Genomic DNA, 15,806 nt, shown 5'->3' on the forward strand with positions numbered 1-15,806 from the left:
TTTGGATATTTGTACGTATTTGGCAAATCCTCCTATTGGACCGCGTGGATATCGCTTGCTCAGGTACATTTTGCACTGGCGGTAACAAAGTACAACTCGACTTCAATACACATGTAAAATAATATTGATAAAAACCAATTTTTATCATCCTAAATAAATTGGCGATTGCTAGACTGTTAGATAAAAATAGGCCTTAAATGATCAAAATGAGGATACCTAATAATTTTAATTTTATGAAAACATCTACTGCATTTTAAAATAATACCGTTCTTCCTTTACGAATAATCTTTTAAGACTCAATACAAAATCTTTTTTACACCAGTTGAAAGGCCAGTTCAGTTCGTTGTAATATTCTGGACTACAGCAGCGCAGGGAAGTAGCTTTTCCAGGATTCACCGCACATTAAACTTGCATATTCAAAGGGCGACTACTTATAAAAAAAGCTGTTAGTAGCCTGAAGATGGTGCCTACAATGTTCCCGAAACGTAAGTCGTCAGTGACAAACTACGCAAAGAAATAACTGAAGACAATCAGGCTGTGGTGTTTAAATGATTTATATGTATTCAACGCTATAACAATGCTAATCTAGTATGGTGGTGATTTAGTAATTTTGATTTTGTAATTTGTAAGCTTCGAGTAGAAAAAACACAAGTAATAGAAATACAAAAAAAATAATATTGTCAACAAAATCAGGTAAAGTGAGAAAGCGTTAAGTGGAGCAAGGTGTGCGCCCTGCAGTTAAAGGAACAGATTGCGAGTGCTGGTCTGGCGATTGTGTAAGTGTATCTCCGGCGCAACTCCGCCACCCGGCACACTCTCGCGCCGCGCGTGTTGCGTGGCGCGCAGGCGCCAGGGGGCGGAGCAGGAGGAGAGGGGAGGCAGCGGTCCGAGCCAGCCTCCAGTAGCGCCCCGGCCGGTGCAGGCGTCAGTAGCGCCAGTAGTGAGCTGTGCGCGCCGCGAGTAGTGCGCCTCCCAGGAGTAATGGAGAACTGAGACCAGTTGTGAAGTAGTGCCACAGCAGGACTGGCGGTGCTAGTGCCCATGTAGCCGCGCCTGGGCCAGGAAGAGCTCCAGAGGCGCCATGCGGGGTCTGGCCGCGCTGCTGCTCGCTCTGGGCGCGCTGCGTCCCGCCGCCGGCTCCGGTGAGTCCCCGCGCTCCGCCCCCTTGACTTGTCCCCATGTCGCTCCTCGTCCCCATGTCGCTCCTTGTCCCCATGTCGCTCCTTGTCCCCATGTTGCTCCTTGTCCCCATGTCTCTCCTTGTCACCATGTCGCTCCTTGTCCCTGGTCGCTCCTTGTCCCCATGTCACTCCTTGTCCCCATGTCACTCCTTGTCCCCATGTCACTCCTTGTCCCTGGTCGCTCCTTGTCCCCATGTCGCTCCTTGTCCCTGGTCACTCCTTGTCCCCGGTCACTCCTTGTCCCCATGTCGCTCCTTGTCCCCATGTCGCTCCTTGTCCCTGGTCACTCCTTGTCCCCGGTCACTCCTTGTCCCCATGTCGCTCCTTGTCCCCATACCGCTCCTTGTCCCCATGTAGCTCCTTGTCCCCATGTAGCTCCTTGTCCCCATGTCGCTCCTTGTCGCCAGTCGCTTCTTGTCCCCATGTCACTCCTTGTACCCATGTAGCTCCTTGTACCCATGTAGCTCCTTGTACCCATGTCGCTCCTTGTCCCAGTCGCTCCTTGTACCATGTCGCTCCTTGGCCCCATGTCACTCCTTGTCCCCATGTCGCTCCTTGGCCCCATGTATCTCCTTGTCACCGGTTTCTCCTTGTTCCCGGTCTCTCCTTGTCACCGGTCTCTCCTTGTCACCGGTCTCTCCTTGTCCCCATGTCGCTCCTTGTCCCCATACCGCTCCTTGTCCCCATGTAGCTCCTTGTCCCCATGTCGTTCCTTGTCCCCATGTCGCTCCTGGTCACCGGTCACTCCTTGCCCGTCTGCCAACTGTTCCGCCGGGAACAGACACGCATGACCTTGGCGCGTTGTTCTACCGCATCTCCTTAAACCCTGTCCGCAAGATGGTTGTCGATGAGCATGCTTGTAGTTTAGAATTCGTTGTTTCTTCAATTTTGATAGTTGATACTGGATCACTGTATACAATATTTTATTGGATTAGAATACTTAATTGCTAATATAATATATTTTGTCATCATTTGCTTGACATAATTTCGTGATGTGTGTAGAGAACTTTATATGTGTACGTTCACCTGGTTGTGTTATTGAAGCAGTGCTGGCTATCCACGTTATGGAGAGATCTGAGTCGGTGTTAAACTTCTGTCTGGTACACTCCCCGGGGTCCGAAACAAGTTAGCAAGAGAGTGAGCCAGTTACTAGTTGACTAACCACGAGCTGAGCTCGGGGAAGTTAGACGCGGACTGACACGTCATTAAGCTTGCAGGTTTGTGCGCGGGTATCTGGTCACGCCATACCAGAGTTAAAACTGGCACAGCCTCCCGTCAGAGATACCTGCAATCGAGGAAACCTCGTAATGGTGTGTTCGCGAGGCGTGAAGCTAATCACACAGTTAGTTCTCTCTTCATGGAAGCCACACGAGTTCAATCATTGGTCGCTTTTGCTACTAGAAGATTAACAATTATTTTCTTCTTCGCAGTTTACGCGAAATTCTGCCTCCTTTAAGTTCTAAAATTATTGCTGTCCGTGGGAACTTCAGGGATTGCTATAAAATGTAACTGGTTCGAAATGTCGAGCCGCGCATTGTACGTAGTAATTGGCTCTAAAGCCAAGGGAGCTTATCCGACAATAGCCACGACAACTTGTAATCTCAAATGCCCAATAAACTGGAATTTGGCTTTGAATGCAACATTTATCTAAATAAATATTCAAAATTTTAACAAAGCATCGAACAATAGGAGAAGCAACACTTTTTTTTTTTTAAATTCTTTGAAATCATTTTTTTCTATAAAAGTTCGGAACTCACCTGAAATATTTTAAGAACTGATACCTAAATAAAACTGAGTTAAAGTATACTAAATCAGCTTACAGACTTGCTAAATTACTAAAGGTAATATTCGCTCTGAAAAATCAGTTTGAATATATAGTGCTAGCGCAAAATATAAAAATCTATTTGAAATGTAACTTTTTATCAGGGCATAGTGTTACGATACCTAAAAGTAATTTTCATGCTAGGCGTGTGGATGTTTATTTTATAAAAACTGCCTCATTTTACACTTGTAATTATTAATTATTAATGTTAATAATATTAACAACCAGCATAATGCTTTATGAAACATAATTAATATGGCTAAAAATTGTGCTAAAGTACGTACCATGTAGTTAAATTCCACATAACTTATTTCGCAAATGTTTCGAGTGCCCTATAAGTTTGATTAATTTTTCCATCATTCTGGTATACTGCCTGTTCGTATGCATATCTATAAATCATTATAAAACAAATATATTTTGTTCAGGCATGTATAACAACTTATTGGCGAAAAAATATGCACCATCGGAATGAGTTTATAAACGTTTTGTAATTGATTGGGTGAATTTAGAATAAACTAAGCTGTGAATCTTAAACTTGTTGGTAACTAACACATGAATATTTTATAAAGATTAAGAAAACTGACAAAATCGTCACAAAAATTACTAGTTTTAAATAACTTACTAGAAAATAAAGAGGTACTATATGATTGATTACAATTAAAATTTTCCTAAAATTATATTTTTTTTACAGAGACAATACAAAAAATATAATATTTATTTTCGTAGTAGCCGTTACTGAAAATATTGAATAGTGACTCCGTGGTAGTTTATAATCTTGTCATTTAGGAAATATGTTTACAAAAATTATAAAACCAATTTGATTTTCGTATGTGAATATGTTGATTACTAAAATAATACATATAGTTATCGCATGTAATTTTATTTAAAAAGAAAAGTAACACGAAATTTTTATTTTATATAGCTGTTTTAGATTGCTTAAGCATTAAAAAGGATTCATTTCCGTGACGTTAGAAAACCACTCACGGGGCGTTTTCTAAACGAAGCTATGAAAATCTAAGCATATACGATGAAAACTGACAACTTGATTTATGGGCTTTATGTCATGTCAAACAGAATTCAATAGACACGGACTCTTCAAAAAATACAAATCAGGGATGTTAAAGGAAAAAATTGACACTGGTCTTAGGTAATAACTCATCCAAACATGTGCTTGAAGTAGTTTCAGCAAACACTTGAAAACAAAAATTACGATGATTTTACCAGGGTTTTATTGTGAGTTTAATAGCGCTACCTACCTCGGTCATTTGGTTAAACCGTAAGAATTATTTATAAATATCCCTCAATATTTTCCTCTTAGCAAGAGTCAATTCGAATATTGAGAATTGGTGAATCTATATTTTCATTTTCTTTAACGTATAACAACGAAAATGGCAAAGGAAATAAACGAAGAACTTATTTCACTTGTGTGCAAATGAAAATACTACCTTGGCAGAAATGGCTAAGAGAGCTTAAAACGTATTGACAGCCAACCTTTTCTGAGATTTACAGTAAGTATGTGTGATTGCGAGTGTGATTGTGGGTTTTCTTGGTAGCTCATATCTATTATTAATACTTATAAAAAAACCTAAATTTTATTGCGAATAATTTGCAATAAAATTTTGTGACATTCCGTAGCTACGAACATCACCGCCAGCTTTCATCGTAGATTGAAGGTGAATATTTTAACATGGGGATAAGTTATGTTTCAGAATCTAATTTTTAAACGGAGAGCGAATATGGGTAAAAAGTGTATTTTTCAGAAAATTATTTTTGAATGAAACCTCCGCTAATGTTTATTAAAAGTACTCAAGGGACTTGCAATAAACATTTATTATTATTTCTCTGCTATATAATATTATGGTCATCTCTCAAATCTGGCAGTGGCCCTATGCACGATGAAAAGACTGCGTTACGGTCCACAGCCATGCGCTTAGAGGCGATACCACGCTATATGCACCAGCGAGCACCGCCCTTATCATCCCGCATCACTGAAACAAACCAGACATGTCAATTCAAGGTAACACAGATTCTTTAACTACACACATAACAAGATGTCAAGACAAAGGAACCTGTAATTTTGGCTCGCTGACAATTCATCTGGTTTTGCAACATACAGCGATCACCATGACTGATTCGCAGTAGCGCATAGAGACGTTTATTCAATGGCTGACAGCGAAACTTACATAATCGACGAGAATGTAGTCCGCAGAATCGACGCTTATGCAAACACTTTTAAAAGCCATCTCCAATTACATTTATGGTTGAAATTGCTTTAATGTTAACTTAAGATATTACATTGTCAATTTGGATGTTAATTAGAAGAATTGGTTTTATGTCTAAACGTATAATTAAAAAAAATCGTTTTTAAACTATCTGATAAGTTTAATGATTTACAAGTACTTGGTCAGTTACACAGTGGTACCGAACTAGTAACAATTTGCATTCAGTCAAACTAAATCTTTCTATGGTCTGGTTTACCCTTACCACATGCGCATTTATTCCTTATACAATATTTTTTTAATTTTCATTGGAAAATATCATTAAGGTTTGCAGCGAATTTTTAAAATTATAATAATAATTAACATTTTACAGAAAAAAAATATATTTACTCCTGACGTTACACAATACCAAGTTTAAAAAAATTAAATCATAATAAATTTTTGAAATTAATTTAAAATAATTTTAATATTAAAAGAAAACTATTATTAATTTTGTGTTATTTACTTAGACAATAGTTTTGCAAAGAAATATAATTATGTAAGAAACTAGTGTGTTTTGCACATTATAAAAGTTGAGACAGGTTAAGATATTAAAAAGTGTAATCAGGTGGTTGGTTTCATGACTAAACAATTTCCTTAGTGACAAAATTGAATATTAAAATTATTAAAATAAAGTGAAAAAATAAAATACTCAATGATGTATTTCAAAACTGTGTGTATTTAAAACGATAAAAAGAAACCTTGTTTTATAAATTGAAGAAATTAGCTTCTGTATTGGACTTCTTTAAAGCCAAATGTATTTGTGAAGTATATTTTTGAGAGATAATTAAATTTTTAGTGTATTATTTTCAGAATTATAAATAATGAAACATTCATTTCAAAGCTCACATACATTAATAACTAAAACGAAAAAAAATGTCTTCCCTATTGCCAAATAAAATATGTAAGTTTTCATTTATAAAATATTTACCTGTATTTAAAATTATGTAATAGAAGTTTAAAAATGATTCTACCAAATACAATTGTTAAAAAGAAGAGCCAAAATTAAAAATAATTGGGTTCATTCGACAGGATTTTTGTGAATTAGCATGAGCGCTCCTTAAAGTATTAGTATTTAAGTAAGTTTATATATTGTTATAACTTTGTACCTGTACTTTGCTTAAATACTGATTTTTATTTAATTATCTTTTCAATTATTCATGTAACATTGATATAATTTATACTTTTTTTGTTTATACATAATATTGAATTTTAATAAATTGCTCATTGTAACTTTAATCTTTATATAACTAATGTAAAGTTTCTTAGGTTATATTTTATATATTTCTTTCTCAGTTATTATACATTTACAAATGTTTATAATCGTCAAAATACCGCATGTAATTTAAAGTGACTGGATTCACTCACATACAAGCTTTCTTTCGTGAGTGCTAAATTTCCTGGTTAATTAAGTGAATGTAGGTATTGTTAACAAAGTGTAAAAAAATGGGAAATAAATAAATTATTATTATAGTTTTAATTTTAAAAAAGTAACATTCACGTGTAATATTACCTGCACGCTCGCAGGCGCGCTGGAGTGTCGTCCCGTGGTGCGAACTAGTGGTTCTTCCCTGCGGACGAAGCGCGCCGAACATTTCCTTCCCCATGTCACGTGACACACGTCACGGGACATCCGGGGTCGAAACAGCGATCCCTCGCCTCGTGCGACGGGAGCCGCCATTGGTTCATTAGCCGACGTCACAGGGGGGACGGGGTTTATGGCATCGAGGGAGCATTTCGCGAGCGCCGATACAGCCAATTGAATCCGCAGTGTCCCCTAACTCCCGGCCCGGGGCACAGCAGGGGGGGGGGGAAGCACTGGAAGTGGCGTGAAAATGAGCTATGCATGCAAATCCTGTTGTCGCCCGTTGCGTGGAAATTTTTTTTAATTTACCAGCCCCCAGCGGCGTTGCTGTGGCAGACACGGTCATCGCACTAATATTTCACATCGCCTTCGAGTTCACAAGGCCCGGACTCTCTCTCTCACTCACGCCAATTTTATCATCAAACCTTCTTGAAATTACTGACATGTCAGGCGTAAATCTGTATTGCATTGCTTTAAGTTTTTGCCACAAATTTAGTTAACAAGTGTTAATTATTTTTTAACTAATTGCATGTAATTTTTTTTTTAAGTCGCAGATAACTTGTAGTAAATATACGGTCGAAACATTAATTAAGAAACATTTGATGCAAGAGAGTTAACGTGAGTAAATTAACAGTTATAGCCATTAAATAAAAAAAATGACATGAAAATGAAATAACCGACCTGATGTGTGCTTAAGGCCCCTGCTTACCCGGGCACACACGGTGCGCAGAGCTTCAGGAAGAACAACGCCATTTCGAAACTACTCATGAAATCCTAGCGGGCTCTGTTCAAGAAAAAAGCATTTAAGAATTCACTGAGAACCGATTAGTATTTTTAGAAGAGTTAAAATGTTTGAAACAGTATTTTTCAGAGTAATGTTTAAGCACAAAACAACTGATCCAAATTCTCAAAATCATTTTAAGGGCTTGCATCATGCCTTTATCTTCATTTCTCCCCCATTATAGTGTTACTGTCGCCGCTCAAATCTCATAGTTAGCCTGTGCACGACGAGAAGACAGCGCTCCAGTTCAGAGCCTTGCTCTTAGAGGCGACATCACACTAGAAACACCAGCGTGTGTCGCGCTTATCATCTCGCATCACCTACACAGACACTCCTGTTACTAGGCGGGCACCTTAAATCGAGTGAAACTTACAACGATGTCGTCTGCGAATCAGTCGCTGTGAAGAACTGTAGCTTAGCGTAGTCACTTTTACCCTTAACTAGCCACTCGCTTTCCTCCAGAGAGTAAAGTGAACTATGCGTCTACTTGAATCGCTACTGGCATGCTGTCATAAAGTGTTTGTTTTAATGTAGACTACATAGAATTACCCATGTTTCGTTCCAGCTGGTCTTCACGTTAATGTTTGCTTCTGGCGTAGCTGCAGATGATATACTGCTGCGTTTGCGTCGTTGGGAAGGGGGGGGGGGTTAAAGGGGGGGGGGCAGCACTGCTTCCTTTTAAACATTCAGGAGTTGTTCATGTTCCATTTTAAATCTCATTACCTCACTACGGGAAACCGCAATGAAACCGACTTAGAATTCGCGCGGAATGAGATCCACCGCTTAAGACGACGGAAAATTTAATTAACGGGTGTTACACCTAAACAACGTGCAAGATGCTCTGGAAAGAATTTGTCTTCCTTTGAAGCAGTCGCAGTGGGGCATCATGAGAAACAACCGTAAAAGTTTCACTAATTACATTGCAAGCCAACATGTTATAAGTTGGCACAAAGTTTTCTTGTGACTATTGCGCGAAAGTTTGTGATACTTGCTTTTCTATGTTGCACTAATTTATGAGCCTCCCACGCCATGCAGTAACGTAATAAATGCTAAACGCAATAGTGCGTAATAAAAATTATAAATAACAGTTTTAATAACTATGCAGAAGACGCAAGAAAGTGTTGACATTTTGCGTTCCGTTTTGCGTTCGTTATCCAAACTTTTAATCATGTACTCCAAAATCATTTTATATGCCATTCATTTAAGTATTTATAAAGGTTAGTTTAATTAGTTTTTATAACTTTTCCAAACTTTAAGTTACTGAATATATATATTTTTATAAAAAATAAAGAGTTTTTATGAATGATACGTAAATAAAACGAAGTATGTTTGTCCAACAGATCTTGTTAATATATTGTGACCTTCATATAATGTAAAAAAAATGCGGTTTCTATTTGCAGTTGTAAGTACAAACTCTGCCTAAGTTTATTATAAGTATTGTTCTGCGGTATTAAAACAGTTTAAAACTGAAATTGGTTATGCATATTTATAGTTATGTTGTTAAAAACTAAGAATGTTAGTTATTCATATAACTTTAAGTTTGAATAGAACAACAGGCTCTAGCAACCTTTATTTGAAACCAATATCCATCCGGGTGGTGGTTAAGTCCAAATTGCCGCATTCACATATTTCCCCGCCAGATATTGCAGTAGTCACTCTAGAATACATATGGTGTGATTGTCTTGCACAGCATACCAGGTTTATTAGGAAATAATTGAGTTTAGTATTACACTTATAACTCATGAGTATATTATTTTATAGAGTCCTGATTAGCTCGTCATGTAAACTACACACAGTATCAAACATATTTGGCCAAGATTAGAGTGAAATAATTATTGATGAAAGTTTAAAACTCGTCTGTGAAAATATATTTTGTCATTCACATTGAAATTATTTTGTCGTAAATAACATTATAATGTAATTTATCGTGGATATAAAAAACACTGCACTACGTTTCGCATTCTACGATTCTCCTCGCATCTCTCACAGAGCTGTCGATGCCAAGGGAAATTTTAAACGTGAATTTCTTTCGCCTTCTCGGAGTAGCGCGCGTGGCGACAGAGCCAGTCATGCGGTGGCGATCAATGGCGCGCGGAACTGCCGCTATTATGACGAATTAGCGACGTTTTGGCTCGGAACTACCTCCCGTCACGGCATGATGGCGCACAGCAAGCTCGCGTGGCTAGAAGTCGCGTTGCTAGAGTCGCGTGGCTAGAAGTTAGGGCCCAACGTGAAGTAGCTTTGCACAAAGGGCAAAGTGTTCTTGAATATCTATTAAAAATCACCAGTTAAACCCGGTACGGTACCCATTTATTAGATACTAATTAGTTGTAAGTCACCTAAAGATCTCATTGAAAAATAAGGAATATAACAAACACTTTAATATTCACGAAAATTTTATTATAAAATCTAATTTATTTTAGTACTGTACAAATGAAAATTATGTCAGATAATTATGATACGATAAAAATATGTGAGAAAAATATTTTAAATGAAGAACCTGTTTTCAAAGTACATTGCGTGTTAATTGTCAGTGGTCATTCAATAATCTTCCTTGCTGTGGATTCGATTCAATAGTTATACACCAGCATGGCAACCATATTGGCAATGCGATTCCTATGAAGGTGCTCAATTGAATAGAGTTCACGACATTAGCATGCTACAATTCAAATGTGCGCTAACATATATTCGCGATCAATTTAATCCCATCATTAGCGCTGGATAATTGACACAACAGAGGTTGGAATATTCATATTTGCAAGTAGAGGCCAATAACTTGAATTATACTGAACAGATTTACGCGGCGACGGATCGCTACTTTATCACTGAAAAATGCTGAAACTATTGGCCTCGTCAAAACATGACGCTATGCCGCCATACGCCGCGTACTCGGCAGAAATGCTAGGAGGAACAGGTTAGCATAGAGCAATGACAATGTTATACTAGCGCATGAAAACAGAATTCATTCTGCGTTGCCTATTTTTGACGTGACAACGTCTAATAAATCGATGAACGCCGGCTGCACGCACGAAAAAGTGTTCCACTGCGGATGTCCCACTACGGATGTGTCCTGTTTGCTCATTGTACGCATGCGTGGCATCTCTCTTCCACTCGATTTGAGCAACCATCGATTTGACTTTTCAAACATATTTTCATCGTTTTAATTATTATTATTATGTAATTTAACGATCGTCCACCGATTTTCAGCACAATCGGTACGGTTATTTAAAAGTAATGTTAAATATTCAAATACGTTTTGAACCAACAATGGTGTTTTACAGTTACACATAATAATTCAAATTACACCCGGGATCTTCTGCACAATGTTTTAAAAAATATTGTAACACATTATAAATAAGTTTGGTGTATTTGGGATGCGTATTTGTTATCAAATCATGTTATAAAAACGAAATAATATTATTCTCCTACCCTGAAAAAAAGTTTATAAATATTTATATATCATTTGAAACTACTAATTTTAGTATGGCCTCGTGGCAGTGCGGTCAGCGTCTATTCGAATCCTGGCAGGTGCTAAATTTTTTTTGTACTTGAAAAATAAATACGGCGCACGCAACATTTCAATAGTAATAAATATATTTGAATTAATGAATGCAAAAAAGGTAAATTTATTACTTGAATTGTACATTTCATTTCACTCCTTTGTATCCATACAATATAGTGATAATTAAATAAAAATGATTCATATTAAAAAAAAAATTCTTTCTCAAAGAATATAATATTTTTAATGCCTAAATGGTTTGGTTGCAAAAGCCTATTACGGCTCAGTCTCAGGCCGAATATGATATTTCCTTTTCTTCTGGATCAATCATTTCATCAATGTTTTGTTATGACGTAGTCACGTTAAGCTATCATCCGTAAACCGACTTTACAGACAACCAATTTTTTATATTATGATGAATGATTTTATTTAGATCTTATAACTAGGTTTTCCTTTAAATTTATAAAAAATCACAGTAAATATTGATGCAATAGTGAAGTAATATGTCTCTCTAGATAAACACTTGCCCAGATCGGGTTATCTACAGAGAACACAAGGTATGAAACGAAGACCTTTAGAAAATCTGACGCACGAGAATTGAGTTACAGAAGGTTGAAAGTACAAACTTTACTAACAAATACTCACTTAAGGTTTTAAACGATATTTTTCTACAGAAAAATTATATTCTTTAAGCAGTGCAAAAAAATAATTTTCTCGTCATTCCACTTTCAGAAATCCTTGTAAAATTTAGAATTCTTTAAAATAAATATTTAATATTTGTAAAAAATCTAATATATAATCAAAAGTTTGTGAAACCATTTGTATATAAATTTAAAAAAAACAGGCGGGTTTTGATTATATGTAGTGAAAGGTGAAGATATTACTTAATCACTATATAACTTACACAGTAAATGGCCAATCTAAAGAAGTCATTGACATATTATATATTGACGAATATCATAACAACAAAACAATGATTCTGTTTATAAATAATTGTTTATAAGATTCAGATCAATAACAGTAAATAATTTACAAATACTAAATATAAAATTAATAATTTTTGACGTGACAACGTCTAATAAATCTATGAACACCGGCTGCACACACGAAAAAGTGTCCCGTTACGCATATTGTCCCGTTTAGCTGGTCCCGTTACGCTCATTTTATATTGCTCTCTGCTAACCTGAACCTCCTAGCATTGCGACCGAGTCCGTGGCGTAATACTGTTTTCATGAATTTCAATGTAACATTTACATTGTTCTTTGCTAACTCGTTCCTCCTAGCATTGCTGCAGAGTCCGTGGCGCAAATATATTATTTTTGACTGCATCTTGGTGTTGGGTAAGCCATTATCCTTCACATCATCCTTGAAACACTCCCATTAGTTTCCTACTTTTCCTATCATCGTCCTATCCTTAACAGAATAACACAGATTGGAAGAAGTTAAATAGCAAACATGTATAAAAGTTATAGTTAAAATAATCTTTTCGTTAATTTAATAAACATATTTGAATTAATGAGTGCAAATAAAAGTAAATTTATCAATTAAATTGTAGATTTCATTTCACTCCTTCTTTGTATCCATACAAAATAGTGATAATTCAATAAAAATTATTCAATTTTATTCATAAAAGTTGGCAATCATTTCATCAATGTTTTGTTATGACGTTGTCACGTTAAACTATCCCGTAAACCGACTTTACAGACAACCAATTTTATTTAACTGAAACTTAATCTGCTTCTTGAAGCTTTCCGATAATAATCTATGCATAGTTTGCATCATCGAAATATATTTTAATATATTATTAAAACAAAATTATTTGTCCACATTTACATCTCGAAAACTGATGGACACTTTGGTGAAACATGTTTTCATTGTTTTGATGTTATTTAAAACTTGACTCATTATTATCACAAACCTAATAAAAAAAAACATTACCAAGAAATAAATCTACAGGAATAGTGTGTTAAAAAACAACAGAGAAATCAAGTATAAAACTATAACATTTGTTTTAATTTGGATAGAGGAAGAAATGTGATTATGCTTAAAGTTTATAGAGACTTTTGATTTGAATATTTTTAGTGAACTTGCAAAATTAATTTTTTTCGCTTAAATTGTAGATTAATATTACTACGAGTATTGTTTTTATAGTGCTATTGCTACAGAGAAATACTTAACTGATTTTACTCAAACAAATTTATTTTTATTTTTTTACCTACCAACACTTGTAGCTACTACAGCTAGAGTAAAATGTCTTGCTACAGCACTTTGGTTCAATATAGCAAACGTAATTTCTATATAAGGTTACATTTTGAATAAGAAAGTTGACTATGCCAAATCTATACCAAAGTGATTATTAGTAGCTAATGACAATCGCATGATTTAAAACTGCTATGTTTCACATAGAGACATATGAGGTGCTTGAACGGTACACGGTTCTCGTTAGCACTCGGCTTCACCGTCCATGTTGTATTTATTTACTGATTCCAGACTTTTATAAACATAATTATATTTTAAAAAATGTTACCTTAATAGTAAAGTTTTGATTTAGTACAATTTATTGGACATACGCCATTGCAGTTTTGCATTGTTTATCATAAAAAAAAAACATAAATGCAAAATAAGAAACAACAAACAAGCCTAAATCAGCTGATGTCACACAGATAAACCCAACGTTGAACAGAAACAGGTATAATGAACAATACAAGGACGACAGCACAGATGAACACAATCAAACATTCGTCGTTTTGTTTGTTGTCCATAACACCTGTTTAGGTTTACCGTTGGGGTTCATCTGTCCGACATCAGCTGATTTGAGCTTGTTTCCTGTGGGTTTATGTTTTCATTTCATGCCTTATTTTTGAATTTATGATTTTTTTTCTCACAAAAAACAATGGAAAACTGAAATGGCGTATGCCCAAGAAAATTGTCTGAGAATCAAAATTCCCCATCGCATGTATCATGTAGTAGTAAAGTTACATTCATTTCCCATAGATCGAAACACAGAAAATGTATTGCAAGTATTAAGTGATAGCTAGAGACCTGAAAAGTTCGCGGATTCATTTCGTGATAGTCTAGAATCCAAAAACGTTTGCCCTTTTACTGCATCACTGATTGGGCCACAGTTTATCTGAATGATACTCGGCCAATGAAAAACCTTTAACAAAAGAAGTATCGAATCACTAGCGTCCCAGTTAACAGGCGACACGAGTCAGTAGCCAATGAGCGGATGTAATTTTCCCGCGTGCGTAGAGGATCATGGAGTATATCCTACAGGTCATTGAATTCGCGAATTTTTCCGGTCTCTAGTGATAGCAAAAGATAGTAGAAGGAGATGTTCTTATTGCTTATTCGTACCTGAGTGTTTCCGAGCACACGGAGGGATGCTCTGACGAGACAATAACGACATGAGCAGGAGACTGGGAGGGCGAGGCCCCCTGGAGGGGCGTGGGAGGGGGTGGAAGCCCCCTGGGGGTGGGGGAGACGCCCATAGACGCCGCGGGACGCCGCCCCAGGCGTCGGCGCCTACCCCCTCTCCGCAGAGGGGGGCAGGGGGAGCTAATAAGTCTCGCGGAATCGCACCAAGGGCCACGCAAACCCATTGCGATGATTAATGGCGATGTTTTCACTTCCTGCGGTCTCTTCGACGCCGGATTTATACGCCTCCCTTCACGCCTCCCCGACTCCCAACAGGCAAACCCCCACCTCCCTTCTGCTCAACCACCTCGCACCGATAACTAATCATGTTTCAGAGATCCGCGGAGACGCTTCCATGAATGTGGAATGTGATTTACTCTCGGTCGCGCGGGGTGGGGGGAGAAAAAAAACAGTTATTCAAGGAAGGGTTGCAGTTTCAAACAAGGTTTTATTAAAAACCCGTTTTATTATTCAGTGAAAAATGGGGGAGGTTTGCAGGATCAGATATTGGGTGAGTAACTGGCTGTCGTTTCCACCTTTGACGGCTTGGATTTCATTTTGTTTCAAAAAGTGTTCTAATGCACTAAACTGTGTAAGAATAAGACTTTAATTATTTATCATCTGTTTCCTGATTCGTCTGAAATAAATTATCAGTATCAATGGCCCAAACTAAACTGTAGTAAACCTTATATCCGAAATGCTGCAAAACCAATAAATATATATGTAATGGGTGCATATATTTATGTACGCGCATTAGAAGTAATACTTATTTGGTATGATAAAAAACTAACTTAAATTTTGCATGCAAATAATTAATAGAAATAAAATAATAAATGGACTGGAGTGATATTATAAATACGGTCGGTAAAGTATAAATTCAATCAAATTAAAAAAATAGGTAGATACTCAGTACCTATTCAATATGAATATAAACAAGTAAAAAAATTAATTATTTAATTAAATAAAATAATCGAGTCCTATATATGCTGAATGTTTGTTATAGTTTAAATGTTATAATTCACTAAATAATAATGCAATACATTTTTTATTTATTAATGAAAACAAATTATACATATGGAAATACAACCTCACTTATATAAATACTTTTCAAAATAAACTTGAAAAAGTTTATAAACAAAATTTATTTCACTTATATTCACAATAGATATTTAAAAAAATTATGGACCAGTATTCAATATCAATCACTAAAGTATATGATTTAAAAGCACAATACAAACTAATTTTTATTTATGTGTAGTAGCT

The 15,806-nt window shown here is 36.4% G+C and overlaps 1 protein-coding gene across 1 annotated transcript in view; it reads left to right on the forward strand.

Moving 5' to 3' along the window:
• Nucleotides 1-900: 900 nt before the first annotated feature.
• The window catches only part of LOC134531386 (uncharacterized), a 485,737-nt gene continuing 470,831 nt past the window's right edge, over nucleotides 901-15,806 (forward strand). Inside the window, exon 1 of the mRNA XM_063367088.1 lies at nucleotides 901-1,142. Within this exon, the coding sequence (XP_063223158.1) occupies nucleotides 1,082-1,142 (61 nt within the window). The 5' untranslated portion in view covers nucleotides 901-1,081. The remainder of the gene's footprint in view (nucleotides 1,143-15,806) is intronic.

Source organism: Bacillus rossius, chromosome 3 (genome assembly GCF_032445375.1).
Source record: "Bacillus rossius redtenbacheri isolate Brsri chromosome 3, Brsri_v3, whole genome shotgun sequence".
NCBI classification, from domain to species: domain Eukaryota; kingdom Metazoa; phylum Arthropoda; class Insecta; order Phasmatodea; family Bacillidae; genus Bacillus; species Bacillus rossius.